This window comes from Uloborus diversus, chromosome 3 (genome assembly GCF_026930045.1).
Source record: "Uloborus diversus isolate 005 chromosome 3, Udiv.v.3.1, whole genome shotgun sequence".
NCBI classification, from domain to species: domain Eukaryota; kingdom Metazoa; phylum Arthropoda; class Arachnida; order Araneae; family Uloboridae; genus Uloborus; species Uloborus diversus.
The window spans coordinates 179,149,958-179,163,787 of record NC_072733.1 but is presented as its reverse complement, the minus strand read 5'-3'; the positions used below and the strand labels follow the sequence as shown (position 1 = coordinate 179,163,787).

Sequence of the window (13,830 nt, the reverse complement as noted above, 5' to 3'; positions counted from 1 at the left end):
CCCTTTATGAGCCTCAGACATTTCTGATGTTTGGCAGCATTAGTTATAATTATTACTCTTACATATCAGCCTTTTTTTTTTTTTTTTGTTTTTTTTTCCCTTTAATTTTGAAAAGTTTTGAAAAAAAAAAGATAAAAAGTGGTAGTGCGGCATGGGGGGGGGGGGGCTTACTAATCTACAAGTTCACCCCAGCTCATATCAAGCATAGTCATGTTTAATTAGTACTCACTAGACCATCACCAGCAAGACCTCATATTTAATTAAATAGGAACTAGAGAATATCATTATTTCTTAAGTCAAATTGTATTCAAAAATTCATAAAAATATGATCACATTGAGATCCCAACTTGAAATTTTGCACAAAATGAAGATAAAATACACAAAAATGTTTGGGAATTAATATATATATATATATGTTTTCTGAGAAATTTAAAATTTAAATTTTTAAAAATGAAAATTTTTACAAAATTTGTCTTGTTGCTATCATGTTAAACAGCAACTAATGTACTTTAAAATGCTTTTTACCAAATCTTTCTATCTATTTTTGCAGCTGAGAGTTATTGTCCACTTTATGTTCAAGCATCCATGAAAAAAAAAGAGGGTTTTCTAAAAATCAAAGTCTCATAAATAAAAAAATAACAGAGATAAAAATCTAAATGTTAGGTCTTTTGATTACCTTGAAGGGTACAATCATTGAGCCAAATTTCAAAGAAATACAAAAATGTGATGAAAAAACCTTGGATCACTTGATGTGGAATGACCCTAATATGAAGATTTTAGGATTAACTACAACTGAATCGATTATTTTAGAAAGGGCATATGTCAAACTAATGCAACTTTTAGTGAATCAATAAAAAGTGATTATTTCATTCAGAAATGAACTAAACTCTATGAATTTTTTTTATGATTAATCTAGCCACTAGTAGGATTGTTACCTCCCTTAAATTACCTTTCATTTCGTCACCGAAATTAAAAAAACATTTTTTAATTTTGACTTATGCCCTTTCTGCAATAAATATCCTGAAAGACTAGTTTAGAGTGATGAAAATATAATTCAAATGAAACAGTTTTGTTTCAAACTGATTTATGATAGTAAAAAATACTATAACAAAGTGACAAAAATAATTAGTGAAGTCCGTATTCATAAAGTCATAAGAAAAAAAATATGTCATGTATTTTCCTCTTTCTCTCGTCTTGTTTTAGTGAAATAATAAAGTCTGGTGTAAAAAATAAAAAAATACAAAAACTAACAAACTGAGATAAAAAATTAAAGGTTTTACATGTGCATAAAACTATATTCATATTCATCAAATGCATCCTCCATGGAAAAATATTTTTTTCTATCATTCTCTTGTCTAGTTTTGTGTACCAAGTTCGATGTACATATTAGTATGACTATGTTCAAAGTTGCACTGAATAATCACCTTGATATTTGTTATTTCTTCCAACAATATAAAATTTTTCCCTTTATACTCAATATTGGCAAATGCAGTTCAGCCGTCAAGAGTTACTTAGCAATATTCTCTTGAAAACAGTCTATAAAATAGCTAGCTTGAAACCGTTCCTTTGATGTTCTATCGAATATTTAAACATCATGAAAGCTGATAATTGAAAACATTTGTGGCCCAGTAGAATCTTTTTCCAAAATCTCAATTTGGGAGACAAGTCCTCTTAAAAAATTATGGTCACCTGTTTTAGCAGTTACAGATTTCATTGTTTTCAACAAATGTAACAATGAATCTTGATTTAATTTCAGAATTTCACTTATAAAAGATTGGATTTCACATGGTAACAATCTGTCGTATTTGTTTAACACTCATTTTACTGTCCTAAAATCCCAGTCACAAAGGACAAACAAACGTCCTCTCAGAGGAAAGTCATCAGCAATCTTGTTAAATTTCTTCAGTGTTTTTTCTGGAGAAAGTCTCCATGCAGTGTTGTTCTTATTTTGGCCAGCATATATCTTTCTGAAAGCATAAAGTTTTTTCCCAGTTCCTAGAGTGATGTTAATAAAACTCCCGAGAAATTAGCAAATTTCATTCTGATTCCGTGATTTCATATCCCCTCCCCCCAAACCCTCGAACTGACGAGCCTACCATTACTGAAATATGCTAGATCAAAGGAGTAATTTGTTTCTGTTTCATTATGCCAAAACATCTAATTCTTCTATGATCTTACCATTGCTTCTTACTATTTCTTCCTTCATGTTTAGTGCAGAAAAGGCATAAGTCCGGGACTTTATTTGAAAGTGATTACTTAGAAAATATTTTGCAACAAAACTGTTTTCCGACAGTTGCTATCAGTTAAATAAAGTTTAAAAATAAGCAAACTAGGAGATGGGGTAGGTAGTCCTTACAGAAAGTTTGATAAACAATCAAGTCAGCTGGTTGCCACAATGAGTTATTTTCTTATTAGTAAGCCTTCATGTAATCAAATTAATTGGTGATCAGTTTTTAAAAAATGCAAGGAGAGTCAGTGAAAATTAAAGAAAAAAAAGAAACCCAGAGTCGGAGTCGGCATATTTTCGAGCGACTCCTTTACTCCAAAATCAGTCCGACTCCGACTCCACAGGCCTGGATAAATATCCTGCTAAACCATGGAGAAAATATCTGACCCCCCCCCCCCCCACCTACAATTTTGCATATGGGCGCCCTTGTTTCCTACAAGTCAACAATATACCACAGGGATCCAAATTTTCCTCCCTATTAGCCAATTTTGGCTTACACTACTTCGAAAAAAATATGTTTACAATTCCTAAGGCTTTCAGATATGTTGATGAACTCATTATATTCAATTATTATACATTTTATAATGATTCCAAAAATATCTATCTGCCCGTTTTAGAACTTATTCACCCTAAAGATAATATCAAACAAACTCTTTTCTTTGATCCAAACACACCTCTTTCAGACAATACGGTTCTTATTGTTGTTTTTGATAAAAGACTTTATCTTAAATTCCATGTTAATCGTATGATTCTAGGAAGTCAAATATTTTCATTAAAGCTTTTCATAATACCTTTTTTAATGAAATTAATAGATTTAAAACTATTTGCAACAGAAATGAGTTTGCTTCTAAAAATCTTAAATTACTGAAAATTGTTTTAGATTGTAATAAATTTCTCCATTTTTTACTTAAGTTACTTTAGAAAAGTAGGGAATCGCCCTTCAGAGTGAAGTATAGCACAGTTGTATTATTGCAGAAAGGCCACCTAAGCTATGAAGGTCTGTTAGGATCCATCCTGAAAATTTTTAACATGATTATTGCTCTTCAGTTTGTAATTACCTCTCCAGTTTTATTTTACAACTCCAGTTTTAATTTGCTGTTGTTGTTGTCTAAGAGCTCTCTTGCTTGGCATGTCACGAAACCATAACCGCTGTTTTTATTTATAATTGTCAACATTGTTACTTGCATTCCTTCCTTGGTCACTTTCGAACTTTAGCAAGTTTACCATCAATTCCAGTGTTCTTTTAGTTACTACTGCATTTCTACAGGTTAGTTATTTTGTGTTATTTTGTTCATTTTTTAAGGCTCTCGGGGTCAGGTAACATGTTTATGGGACCTTCTTTCATGCTAAATAGAAAGGGCCTTATGAATTAGGGGGCTGGTCCACCTTTTAAAACTGTAACTTTTTCCAAAGTATATTATCCTAATATCATGAAAAGAATGAAGAAATGTCAAAGATTCTTCATAGAAATTTGTTAAGTTGCTTCTCTTTTTTCGCTAGCACAATGCGGCTGGATACAAGCCATGCCAACAGCCATCAATACTACTTGATATGATTTCAAAGTAATCCTGGAGTTAAGCAATGGTGTGGCTAACTTAAGGTTTCAAGATAGGCTTCAGAAAATAGAAAGTAACTTAAGTTTATGGGTAATAAAATCCAAACAATAGCTTTTCTGCTGCAGATTTTGCTTTAGCTCACAGTAAAGTAAACTCGACGGAAGAAATAACAACGTCAAAAAAGCAAATTGCAGATTATTTCAGACACGTGTTTCGGCATTACAGGGAATGCCTTTTTCAATATAAAAGGTAATGAGCTTATGGATGAAAAGACATCCAACAAAAGTCAAGAGCAGGCAAGCAAACAGCTTAAAAGATAAAAATAGCAGATAAACCAAACACAAATGAGAAAATTATAAACCAATAAAGAACCAATAGGAATGCAAACAAAGAGCAGGAGCTCTCTCCGAGGCACAGTAAAACCGAAAGAAAGAATTCAACTGGACAAAGATTAAGTCAAAAAGAAAGAAAATATCAGTAACTGAACCGCAAGAAAGGAAAAGCTGAATGGAAGAAAAAAAAAGATAAAACACCAGGAAATGAAATAAACAAAAATTTTTGGAAAAGGAAAATTAAAGATAAATAGAAGAAAAGGGGGAAAAGGTCAACCCATGACAAAAAAGTTAAAAATAAACAAAGCAAGACAGATAAAAATGAATGGAAAAATAAAAAAGTATGCAAAATAGAAAAGAAAATGGATGGGAAGAGGACAGTGTTAAAGATATGGGAGCCAGACATTGGAAAAATATGGAAGACTTATTTAATTGTCGTTTTTTCCCATAATTTTGGTGCTCTTTCAAGCGAAATTTTAAAGCACGCTGAGTCTGTCCAAAAAAATCAAGTTTACAACTACAATTAATTTTATAAATTCTGCAACAATTAAGAGGGTGAATAGTATCTTTAAGAGAAGAGAATGACAGTTTATTAATAGAAAAGAACACCACTTGGAATTGGAAACGTTTTAGAATCTTAGCAACCTGATAGCTTACAGATGGAAAGAATGGCAAAATAACCAAATTCTTTCTGATGAAGGTTCGGTTAAGAATATTAATTTGGGATTTATTTGAAAGTGAGTGATGAGGTTTTATCTATTTTAAACTCCATTGATTTTCATATTCAGTTTTCTTGTGAGAAAGAACGGAATAATTGCATTTCATTTCTTGATGTACTTGTTTCACGAAATGAAATTGGCTTTGAAACAACTGTTTATTGCAAACCTTTTGCTGTTTCTTCACCTCCTCATAGACTATCGTCTCATCCTCCAAATAAAAAATATTCTGCTTTCAATTCTTTTGTTTATCGGGCTATTAATACTTGTTTTTCTTTGGAACTTCTTAAAGTGGAACTTAATTATCTTAAAGCTGTGGTAATTGATAGAGACTATCCGCCAACTTTGATTGATTCCATTCATAAAAACCTTTCAAATAAATCCGAAATTAATTTTCTTAACCGAACCTTCATCAGAAAGAATTTGGTTGTTTTGCCATTCTTTCCATTTGTAAGCTATCAGGTTGCTAAGATTCTAAAACATTTCCAATTCCAGGTGGTGTTCTCTCCTATTAATAAACTGACATTCTCTTCTCTTAAAGATCCTATTCACAAACAAGGCAAGTATATTTTATATGTTTAAGTTTACGCGTTTAAATGTAAACAAACAGAGTTTGCATTTACAAGTTTTAGATAGTTCTTGTTTAATAAATTGATATTTCTGTTGATTATGTTTTTATACTTTAACACCAAACTATATTATATAGTTTTACATACATATTGAGATAAAATTTGAGGGGTGACGTGAGTTTTAAAATCGATTGATCAATAAAAAAAAGTACAGAGCAAAAAGTGAGCCTAAAATAAAGAAATCAATCATAAGGCTACAGCAAAGCATAGCATAATTTTGAGACTTTTAATTCCAAATAATATTTATGAAAACTCAACTTTAAAATAAAAAAGTTATTTGAGATGCTTACTGAATTATTCTCTTTGAGATATTGAGCCGCTTTTTCCTCTTCAACACCTCCTATTTCACCAATTAATATTATACCTACAAATAGGGATGGAAAAGATATGAATATAAAATTAAAACTTCAGCTGATAGTTAAATAAAACAACAGCTTAAGCTTCATTTTTAAAACCATTAAATAAACAAATATACATAAGGGTCATTTTTCAATAAGTGTCACTTTTCTGTCACATGCCTTTTACAGAAAAAACTTTAAGGAACAATTCATTTAATAATTCCTTTTAATTTTATCAAAAACATATCTATTTAAACCTGCCAACAATTTTTTAATAATAATTTTTATTTTAGTATATTTTTGGTTCACAACAAGTGAATTTTCATCTCCCTGGCATGTCACACTTTCTGCTTCTGTAACTGTGTATGTTGCTTAATAACTTGTTTAATTAAAAGTATATACTTATATATTATTCCTTTCAAAAGTGTCTCAAATACTAATTGTTTAAGTATATTTAATTTTTAGATATTGTTTTTTAGTTTGTTTTAGTAGGATAAGGAGACGTGTCACACAATAAATTCTCACCTCCACACACATTACCTAAACACAAAGTGCCACATTCCTTATTACCATGTTTCAGTAATAACATCAAATTTTATTTTCCATGATACTAGGAAATCTCCTTGTTTATTTTCAGTCGTAAAGAAGTTGTGAGATTTTTGTCAAAAAACAAGATGGATTTTGCTTTAAAAACTAAATGTGGTTATTGTGACTTCTCACTTCCGTGAACTCAAATTTCAGGGATGTAAATTAATGTGAAAAAAGAAGTGAGCATGTTTTCATATGCTTAACATGTGCAGATTGGAGTAACGAAGAAAAAAAAATATTTCCTTGAGAAATGTATCCATTAGGCCTATATTAATGGAAATTTTTTCACCTCCGAGATGAACCTTATCAATGTCATTAATTCTGAGGCAAAAATAACTGATGGAAGGGAAATACACCAATCTTAGGCCTTCTACCAAAATTATAAATTGCTAGTATATTCTGAAATTTACTAAATACTATTTTTTGACACATATTTGAACTGGGTGAGCTTTTACTGTATCATACAAGCACAAACTCTGCATAAGAATTCACTTCCTAGGGCAAATTTTGTGCTCAAAACTTCCATTGAACATTTAATGACTGAGATATGACTTAAAATATACAGCTTAGTGCCACTTATCTGCAGACTTGAAATCCGCCAATATCCTAAATCTGCATATTCCCCCCCCCCACAAGTCCCCCCACCCCTCTGCGAGTTTATTTTCCATTTTTATTTCATTTCAGTCCATAATAATCTAAATCACGATTACTTGCCCAACTAATTGTTTTTACACATGGCTAGCCGAAAATATGTTTTGTTTTATTATTATGCATTATGCACAAGCCAAATGATATCTAAATTTACGGTGTTTCTTTGTTTATTTGTTTATGCACGATGGCGAGAAGACCCCATACACCTAAAGCCTTGAAACTTGGCACAAAACTTGAACGTACCCCGGGCATCTACACCTTCAAACCCAAATTCTAAATTTCCAGTTAGTTTTTTCGAAATTAATGAATTAAATTAAAATTTCACATATTTTGCATAGTTAGGGGGTTAAAAATCCCCCCTCCTAACATTATATGTCCTTGGAAAGAGTTTTCTTTTCTGAACAAGAAGATGTTTGTTCCATTTATCTCAATTACTTAGAACAGGAGATATAAGCGATTTTAATTGAGTCAATTTTCAAGGCTGAACTCTCTACTCAAAGCTATAAATAGCACTAGGTACATTTTCCAGACAATTTTTAAGGCTACACAGGATATTTTTTTGTTTGTTTCTTTTTCCCAAAGGATGGCTTGTTGCTCATTTTCTTTACTTAAAACATTTTGGGAAAAGTTGCAGAATTGTTTACGAACATTTTACTGTTATTACTTCAAGTTAAATTAATTGTGCATATGTTAATAGATTTTCTTTTTGTTTTGAAAGTCACTTGGTGAATTGATGATAAACAATGGAGTTGCGGAAGTATTTTACATTTGAAAGCTACTGTTAATGTAATTTATGCATTTTTTGTTTATTTGGCAAAATATTTTAAACTGCAAAAGATTTGTATTAGGTTTTTAAACCGTGTTATTTGACATCAGAGCGGGGGGGGGGGGGGTGATTTTTTTTCATTCAAGAGGGTTTTTTTTTCCTTTTCTCAAACGGCAGCTTTTCTATTTCTATAGTTAAATTCTTTTTCATACAGGGTACAAGATTTCCTTTTTGTCTTTATGTTGTTTTTCTGCTGGGGAATTTTCATTTAAACATTTTCGTTAGAAAGATTGGATTGCTTATCGGTTGGAGTTCGCTTTGCTCACTAATTGGGTGGGTTACTCTAGCATGGTCGCTTGGCAAGTTATACCAGTGCTTAACTTGTATTTTTATTTCAAGAACTAATAAAACTTAAAATTTGTATTATATTATACAATTAATTAAGAGTAGATAATTCATTTCATTTTAAAAAAGGGGGGGGGGAGAGAGGTCCACTATCTACTTTCAAGTATACGATATTCCACATCTGTCTCTAAATCCATTTCTTATAAAAATGCATCAAAAAATAAGTCAATTTATTCAAAATAATGAGAAACTTACTTACCTTTAGTGGCAGGATCATTTAAGAAGATATCTAAGCAATCAATAAAATTTGTGCCACTAAAGGGATCACCACCTATACCAATACATAAAGACTGTCCTAGTCCAGCTTGAGTTGTTTGATGAACAGCTTCATAAGTAAGAGTACCAGATCGTGATACAATCCCAATTTTACCCAAATGATGAATATGGCCAGGCATTATGCCAATTTTACATTCACCAGGCTATAACCAAAAGAAAACTTTTATAAAGAACAGTTTCAGACTCTCACATTTAAAAATAAACCATCAACTAGTATTGCAGAAAACATTTCATCATTTACTTAAACTTTTAACTGTCGAGTTATTTTGATGATTTGGGTACATAAATTGTCAACTTTTTTATTGCAAAATGGAAAAGTTTAATACAAAATAAATACAATTGGAGTTAAAAATTGATATTTTGAATAACATGCATAAAAATGTTTAAGTTTTGCCACCACTACATATTCTCTTGAGGTCGCTCTCTTTTGGAGAGGAGATTTAAAATATAAAAAAAATAGGACGCAATTTTGACAAATGTTTAGGACAACAAAAATCAATTATCAACAGAAACAAATATCAATGCTTTGAACATATATTTTGTTTTTCTTAACTTTGTTGCAGACTGATCCGCCCCCCCCCCCCCCCCCCAAAAAAAAAGCAAGATAGTATTTTCTTCCCTTAAAAAAATCGGGAGACGTGAAGATTAGTCTTGCTTTGTGAATACAACTAAGGAACAATACAGTACAGCGCGCCAGTACCGGGCACAACAAATTACCATTTGTTAAAATAACAATATTTTTTGTTAATATAAAGAATGGCAAATGACCACTGAAAGTTGACATCAGTGGGAAAATATTTAAGGCTGTTGAAACAAATATATTTTTTTCAATACCATAAAGTACTGCTTCAATTGATGGTTGGAATAAATTATTCATAGCAAAAATACATTTGTAATTACTCTTGAAATTAGCTTTTACTACAAGGCAAGTGAGAGATCAAAGACAAGGAAGAAATAAAAACATAGTGCACATAAACGCACGAATATCCGATTCATCACACAATCTAGTGATGAAAATATCATTTTGTATTCTTTCAACTAATTTTATTCATTGATATTTTATTAATTCGTGCTTTTGAAGTGTGTATATATAAATATATATACAGTCAACCCTCGTTTATCGCGGTTAATTCGTTCCAGGCTTTACCGCGATAACTGAATTTCCGCGAAGTAGGATGCTGTATTTATAAACCAAATATTTTCCTAACTAGAATGCATAAACTTACTTAGGACAATTTAAATAGGTTTTTAACATAGTTTGAGCCTTCTAAACATGACACAGCACCCTTAGCCACCATTACATTTGCATAACTTAATATTACACAAAATATGAGAAAATGAGATATATTACACGTAATAGACATTACATAGTTATGTTTGAGAAATAAAACTATGTACACACATGCATTTCTTACACACTACTATTAATCTATGAAAACAGCTTAACTTGTTCGATGAAGAATTAATTGCCAGTTAGTGACCGCATGTGCCCCCGTCCTTCTACATTTATCCTCATTAAAGGTATTGTGCATACAACTGAAAAAGCTAGTACACTGTTGAACACCATTTACAGATTTATTTATCCTCTCGAGATTTATACTTTCCAGTTATAGTGTTTAACGGTTAAAATGAAATAGTGATTCGCTACACTTTCTTCGGCAATTTTATACCTCCACTCCCTCAACTAGTACAACTACAGCCCCCTCAGAAGAGCTTACCTTACTTGAAAGACATACTTTGTTACTTTTTTCTATGAAACAGTTTGTACGAGTGCATAAAAAAGGCTAATTACTATATTTGGGGGGGGGGAAGAAAAATCCGCGAAGTAGTGAAGCCGCGAAATTCGAAGTGCGAAGTAGCGAGGGACGACTGTGTGTGTATATATATATATATATATTAGATAGATTGATTTCAGTGAAGTCTCATTAAAATAGAAAACCACATTTAAAATAACAGTAGATATCTAATAAGTGAAATTGAAAACTCAAGTAAAATTTTTCACTATTTTCAGCTAATATTGAAAGTATTGGTATTTTACCTCAGCAAATATCGGTAATACGAAATTGCAAATCAGCTCGAGATACCAGTATTCGGTACACCCATTTTGCAATCACTAATTAAGATGCTCTTTCCTTTTCAGAGTTCAAGAAAACTAAAACTTTCAAAGGAAAGGTCTTCAAAAAAAAATGATCTCAGAACTATAAACTACCTAAACGGTAAAATTAAGGCATGCAAATCTATTGTTGGCAACAATTGTGAAAAATCTAAAACCTAAAAATTCAAACTTTTTCTCACTTGGCAGGATTTTTATGCATATAATAAGCCTTGCTAGATTAGTATTTAGACATATTGTATTCAAAATGCTCTAAACAATATAATGCTCACTCAAAAGATGCATGTTTTGTCTGAGAAATTCTGAAGAAAATCTGATTATTAATGATAACTAATAGTTCTAGTCGGAGTGAAACAGCATAATAAACATGTTTTGCACATTAAAATTTTAAAATAAAGAGGGGAAAGATTCCTACAATTTAATTTTGATACATTATTAATTAATTAGTTCATTTAATTTCAAGGGACTTTTTTCCTAGGGTGCAAGGGCACTAATGATCAAATGATTTATGCAGATATTTATATACAAAAAGGCTCATGAGGAAATTGAAAATTATCACTCTAAAAATATTAGGACTTACCTTAATAACGCCTGGGCAGTTAGGACCAACAAGACGAGACTTATTTTGCGACATCAATTTATGCCTGACTTCGACCATATCTTTTAAAGGTATACCCTCAGTTATACAAACAATCAAAGGAATTTCTGCATCCATTGCTTCAATTATGGCATTAGCAGCTGCAGCAGCAGGAACATAAATCATAGTTGCATTTGCACCAGTTTTTTCTACAGCCTAAAACACATTTAAACTTAATAATGGCATTACCGTAACTAATTTCTTGGTAGTCTTAAATAAGCCTCATAAATTGTATAGCTTCATCACTTTTACAATGGAGCTTTTCCTCAAAGCACAATACTTTGTCTTGTTCTGCAACGTAAAATCATTGGAATAAATTTGTTCTGCAAGATAAACTCATGCATTATAAATTTATCTTCAGAACATTTTCAAAAACAATAATTAAGGAAAAATGTAAAGGAAAAACTATACACAGAGAGATATGACCTTTTTAAGAACCATGATCTAAAAATGAAAACTATCTCATACTGGAGTATGAAAAGGTTATTTTATTTATTTGTTCAGCACTCAATCTTACTGCAGAAAAAAAAGCATGAGATTGAAATTTTAGTCACACATTCATGACAAAAAATGCAAATCCCTGTATTATGTCTCCATTCTCCACACTAAAAGTTCCGTCTCTAGTCTTTCAAACAAACATAGAAGAGCCCTGACCGCTTTGACACCTTTTCAAGCATTTCATTGCATTAGAAGCAGTGTTTTACCTCAGAATAATAGCCAATAGATGACTAAACAAAGGTGTTGAACAGAAAATTTTTGCCTAATATATAACCTACCATTTATGTATTGGTCTTCCATGGTGATTAAGGGGCATAAAGCAGGTGCAGACAATCAAAAATATCATTTTCTGAAAAGATCTCTAGAATTTTTGAAAAAACTGCAGATTTTCAGCAAATATCTTTTAACTACAGTATAATTTTGCAGAAATTCTGCAGATTTCTTCAAATTCGAGGTAAATCGAAAGTTCCTGTAAATGATGCATAAAACGCTACATTTTCAGCTAAATAAGCTTAATTTGGGGGAATTTTAGGAAAACTTTAAATTTGAATTTTTGACTATGCAGAATTTTTGCCATCTTTAGTTAGAAAATATTTACAAAAAAACCTACATTTTTTGCAGAAAATTAGCCTTAGTTTTCTCCTCACATTTGAACATAATTGTTCTGCAGTTTAGACACCTGTTCTGTGATGTACACAGTCCAGTCACATTAATGTGACCATCTGTCAAAAGCCAGAATAACCACCTTTCGCAGAGCAGACTGCTGCGAGATGTGCAGGAAGAGAGTCACTCAGGTCTCTGAAGGTGTTCTCTGGGATGTTGAGCCATGCCGACTCTAATGCCGTAGCCAGCTGCGCTAGATTACGCGGTTGAGGATCCATGGCGAAAACAACTCGATTGAGATGGTCCCACAGATGCTTGATTGAGTTTAAGTCAGGTGAGTTTGCTGGCCAGGGGAGGACGGTAAACTCATCCTGGTGCTCTTTGAACCACGCACGTACACTGGCAGCTGTATGCAGGGTTGTTTGGTTTAAACCACGTTGATTTAAACCATGGTTTAAACCAATTGGTTTTTTTGAAAAAAACCATGCAGTTTTTTTTTTAAATGTTTTTTTTTAAAAAAGCCAAAAAAAAAATCCATTTTACAGGTTTACATTGATTTCCCCACACATATTGAAAAATGTAAAATTCCATTTATGCTAAGTTCCTAGCTAAGTTGCAGAGATAAATACTAAAATTGCAAATTTGCTTCTTCAAAATGTATTACAAGCTTTAATCGAAAAAAAATATTAATATATTTTTTATTTCATATATGTGCCATAAAGCAGATTTCAGTCAACTTCCATCATTATGCTTAATTTGCATGATTAGTTAAGATTTACTAAGTATTGAATCTTTTATTGTAGATGCAATTCATTATATTGCTCACTCCTGTTGCAGGGGTGTGACATTTTTGTCCATTTATTTGCACTTTCCTGGAATTTTAACTTTGACTTGTAAGGTAATCAACAGTCTAACTTAATTGTTTGCACCTAAAAATTAAGATTTGTTTTGCAGGTGAACACAAATAATATTTTTTGAATCAAATTTTTAAAAAAAGTTTATACTTCATATTATGATACATAATAGTTCCTTATATTATAATGTAGGAAGATAAAAAGACAAATTTTTAAATTCCCAGAACAAAATGCAAATGTATGTGTAAAAATTGATTGAGAAATATATAAATCTTCACATATAAACTACACTCTCCATTGGTGTTTTTTTTTTTTTTTTTGGATTCTGTGTGCTCAAAAGATTTTGATTGGCTATACACCTATGCTGCTTCCCAGGTAGCATTAACTCATCGGATTTTGCTCGGCCGATCATCGACTCCTCCTAAACTCATCGCGTAATGCACGCTGATATCGTTGCGATCAGAATCCGAGAACGGTTTTCGATGAGCTGTTTTTTATCGGAAAACTATATCGTTACGATCAAATTTTCCGATGAAAATTTGCCGAGCTGCATTTCATCGGAAAAAGAGATCGTAACGATCAAATTTTCCGATGAAAATTTGCCGAGCTGCATTTCAGCGGAAAAAGAGATCGTAACGATC

General features: G+C 31.7%; 1 protein-coding gene across 2 annotated transcripts in view; it reads right to left on the bottom strand.

Annotated features, from left to right (window-relative positions):
• The window catches only part of LOC129219310 (succinate--CoA ligase [ADP/GDP-forming] subunit alpha, mitochondrial-like), a gene marked incomplete at its 5' end in the record, with an annotated part of 324,980 nt that overhangs the window by 264,596 nt on the left and 46,554 nt on the right, over positions 1–13,830 (bottom strand). For both annotated transcript variants that reach the window (XM_054853659.1, XM_054853660.1), the window contains 3 exon segments: positions 5,751–5,824; positions 8,408–8,627; positions 11,178–11,390. In XM_054853659.1, coding sequence (XP_054709634.1) covers positions 5,751–5,824; positions 8,408–8,627; positions 11,178–11,390 — 507 coding nt within the window.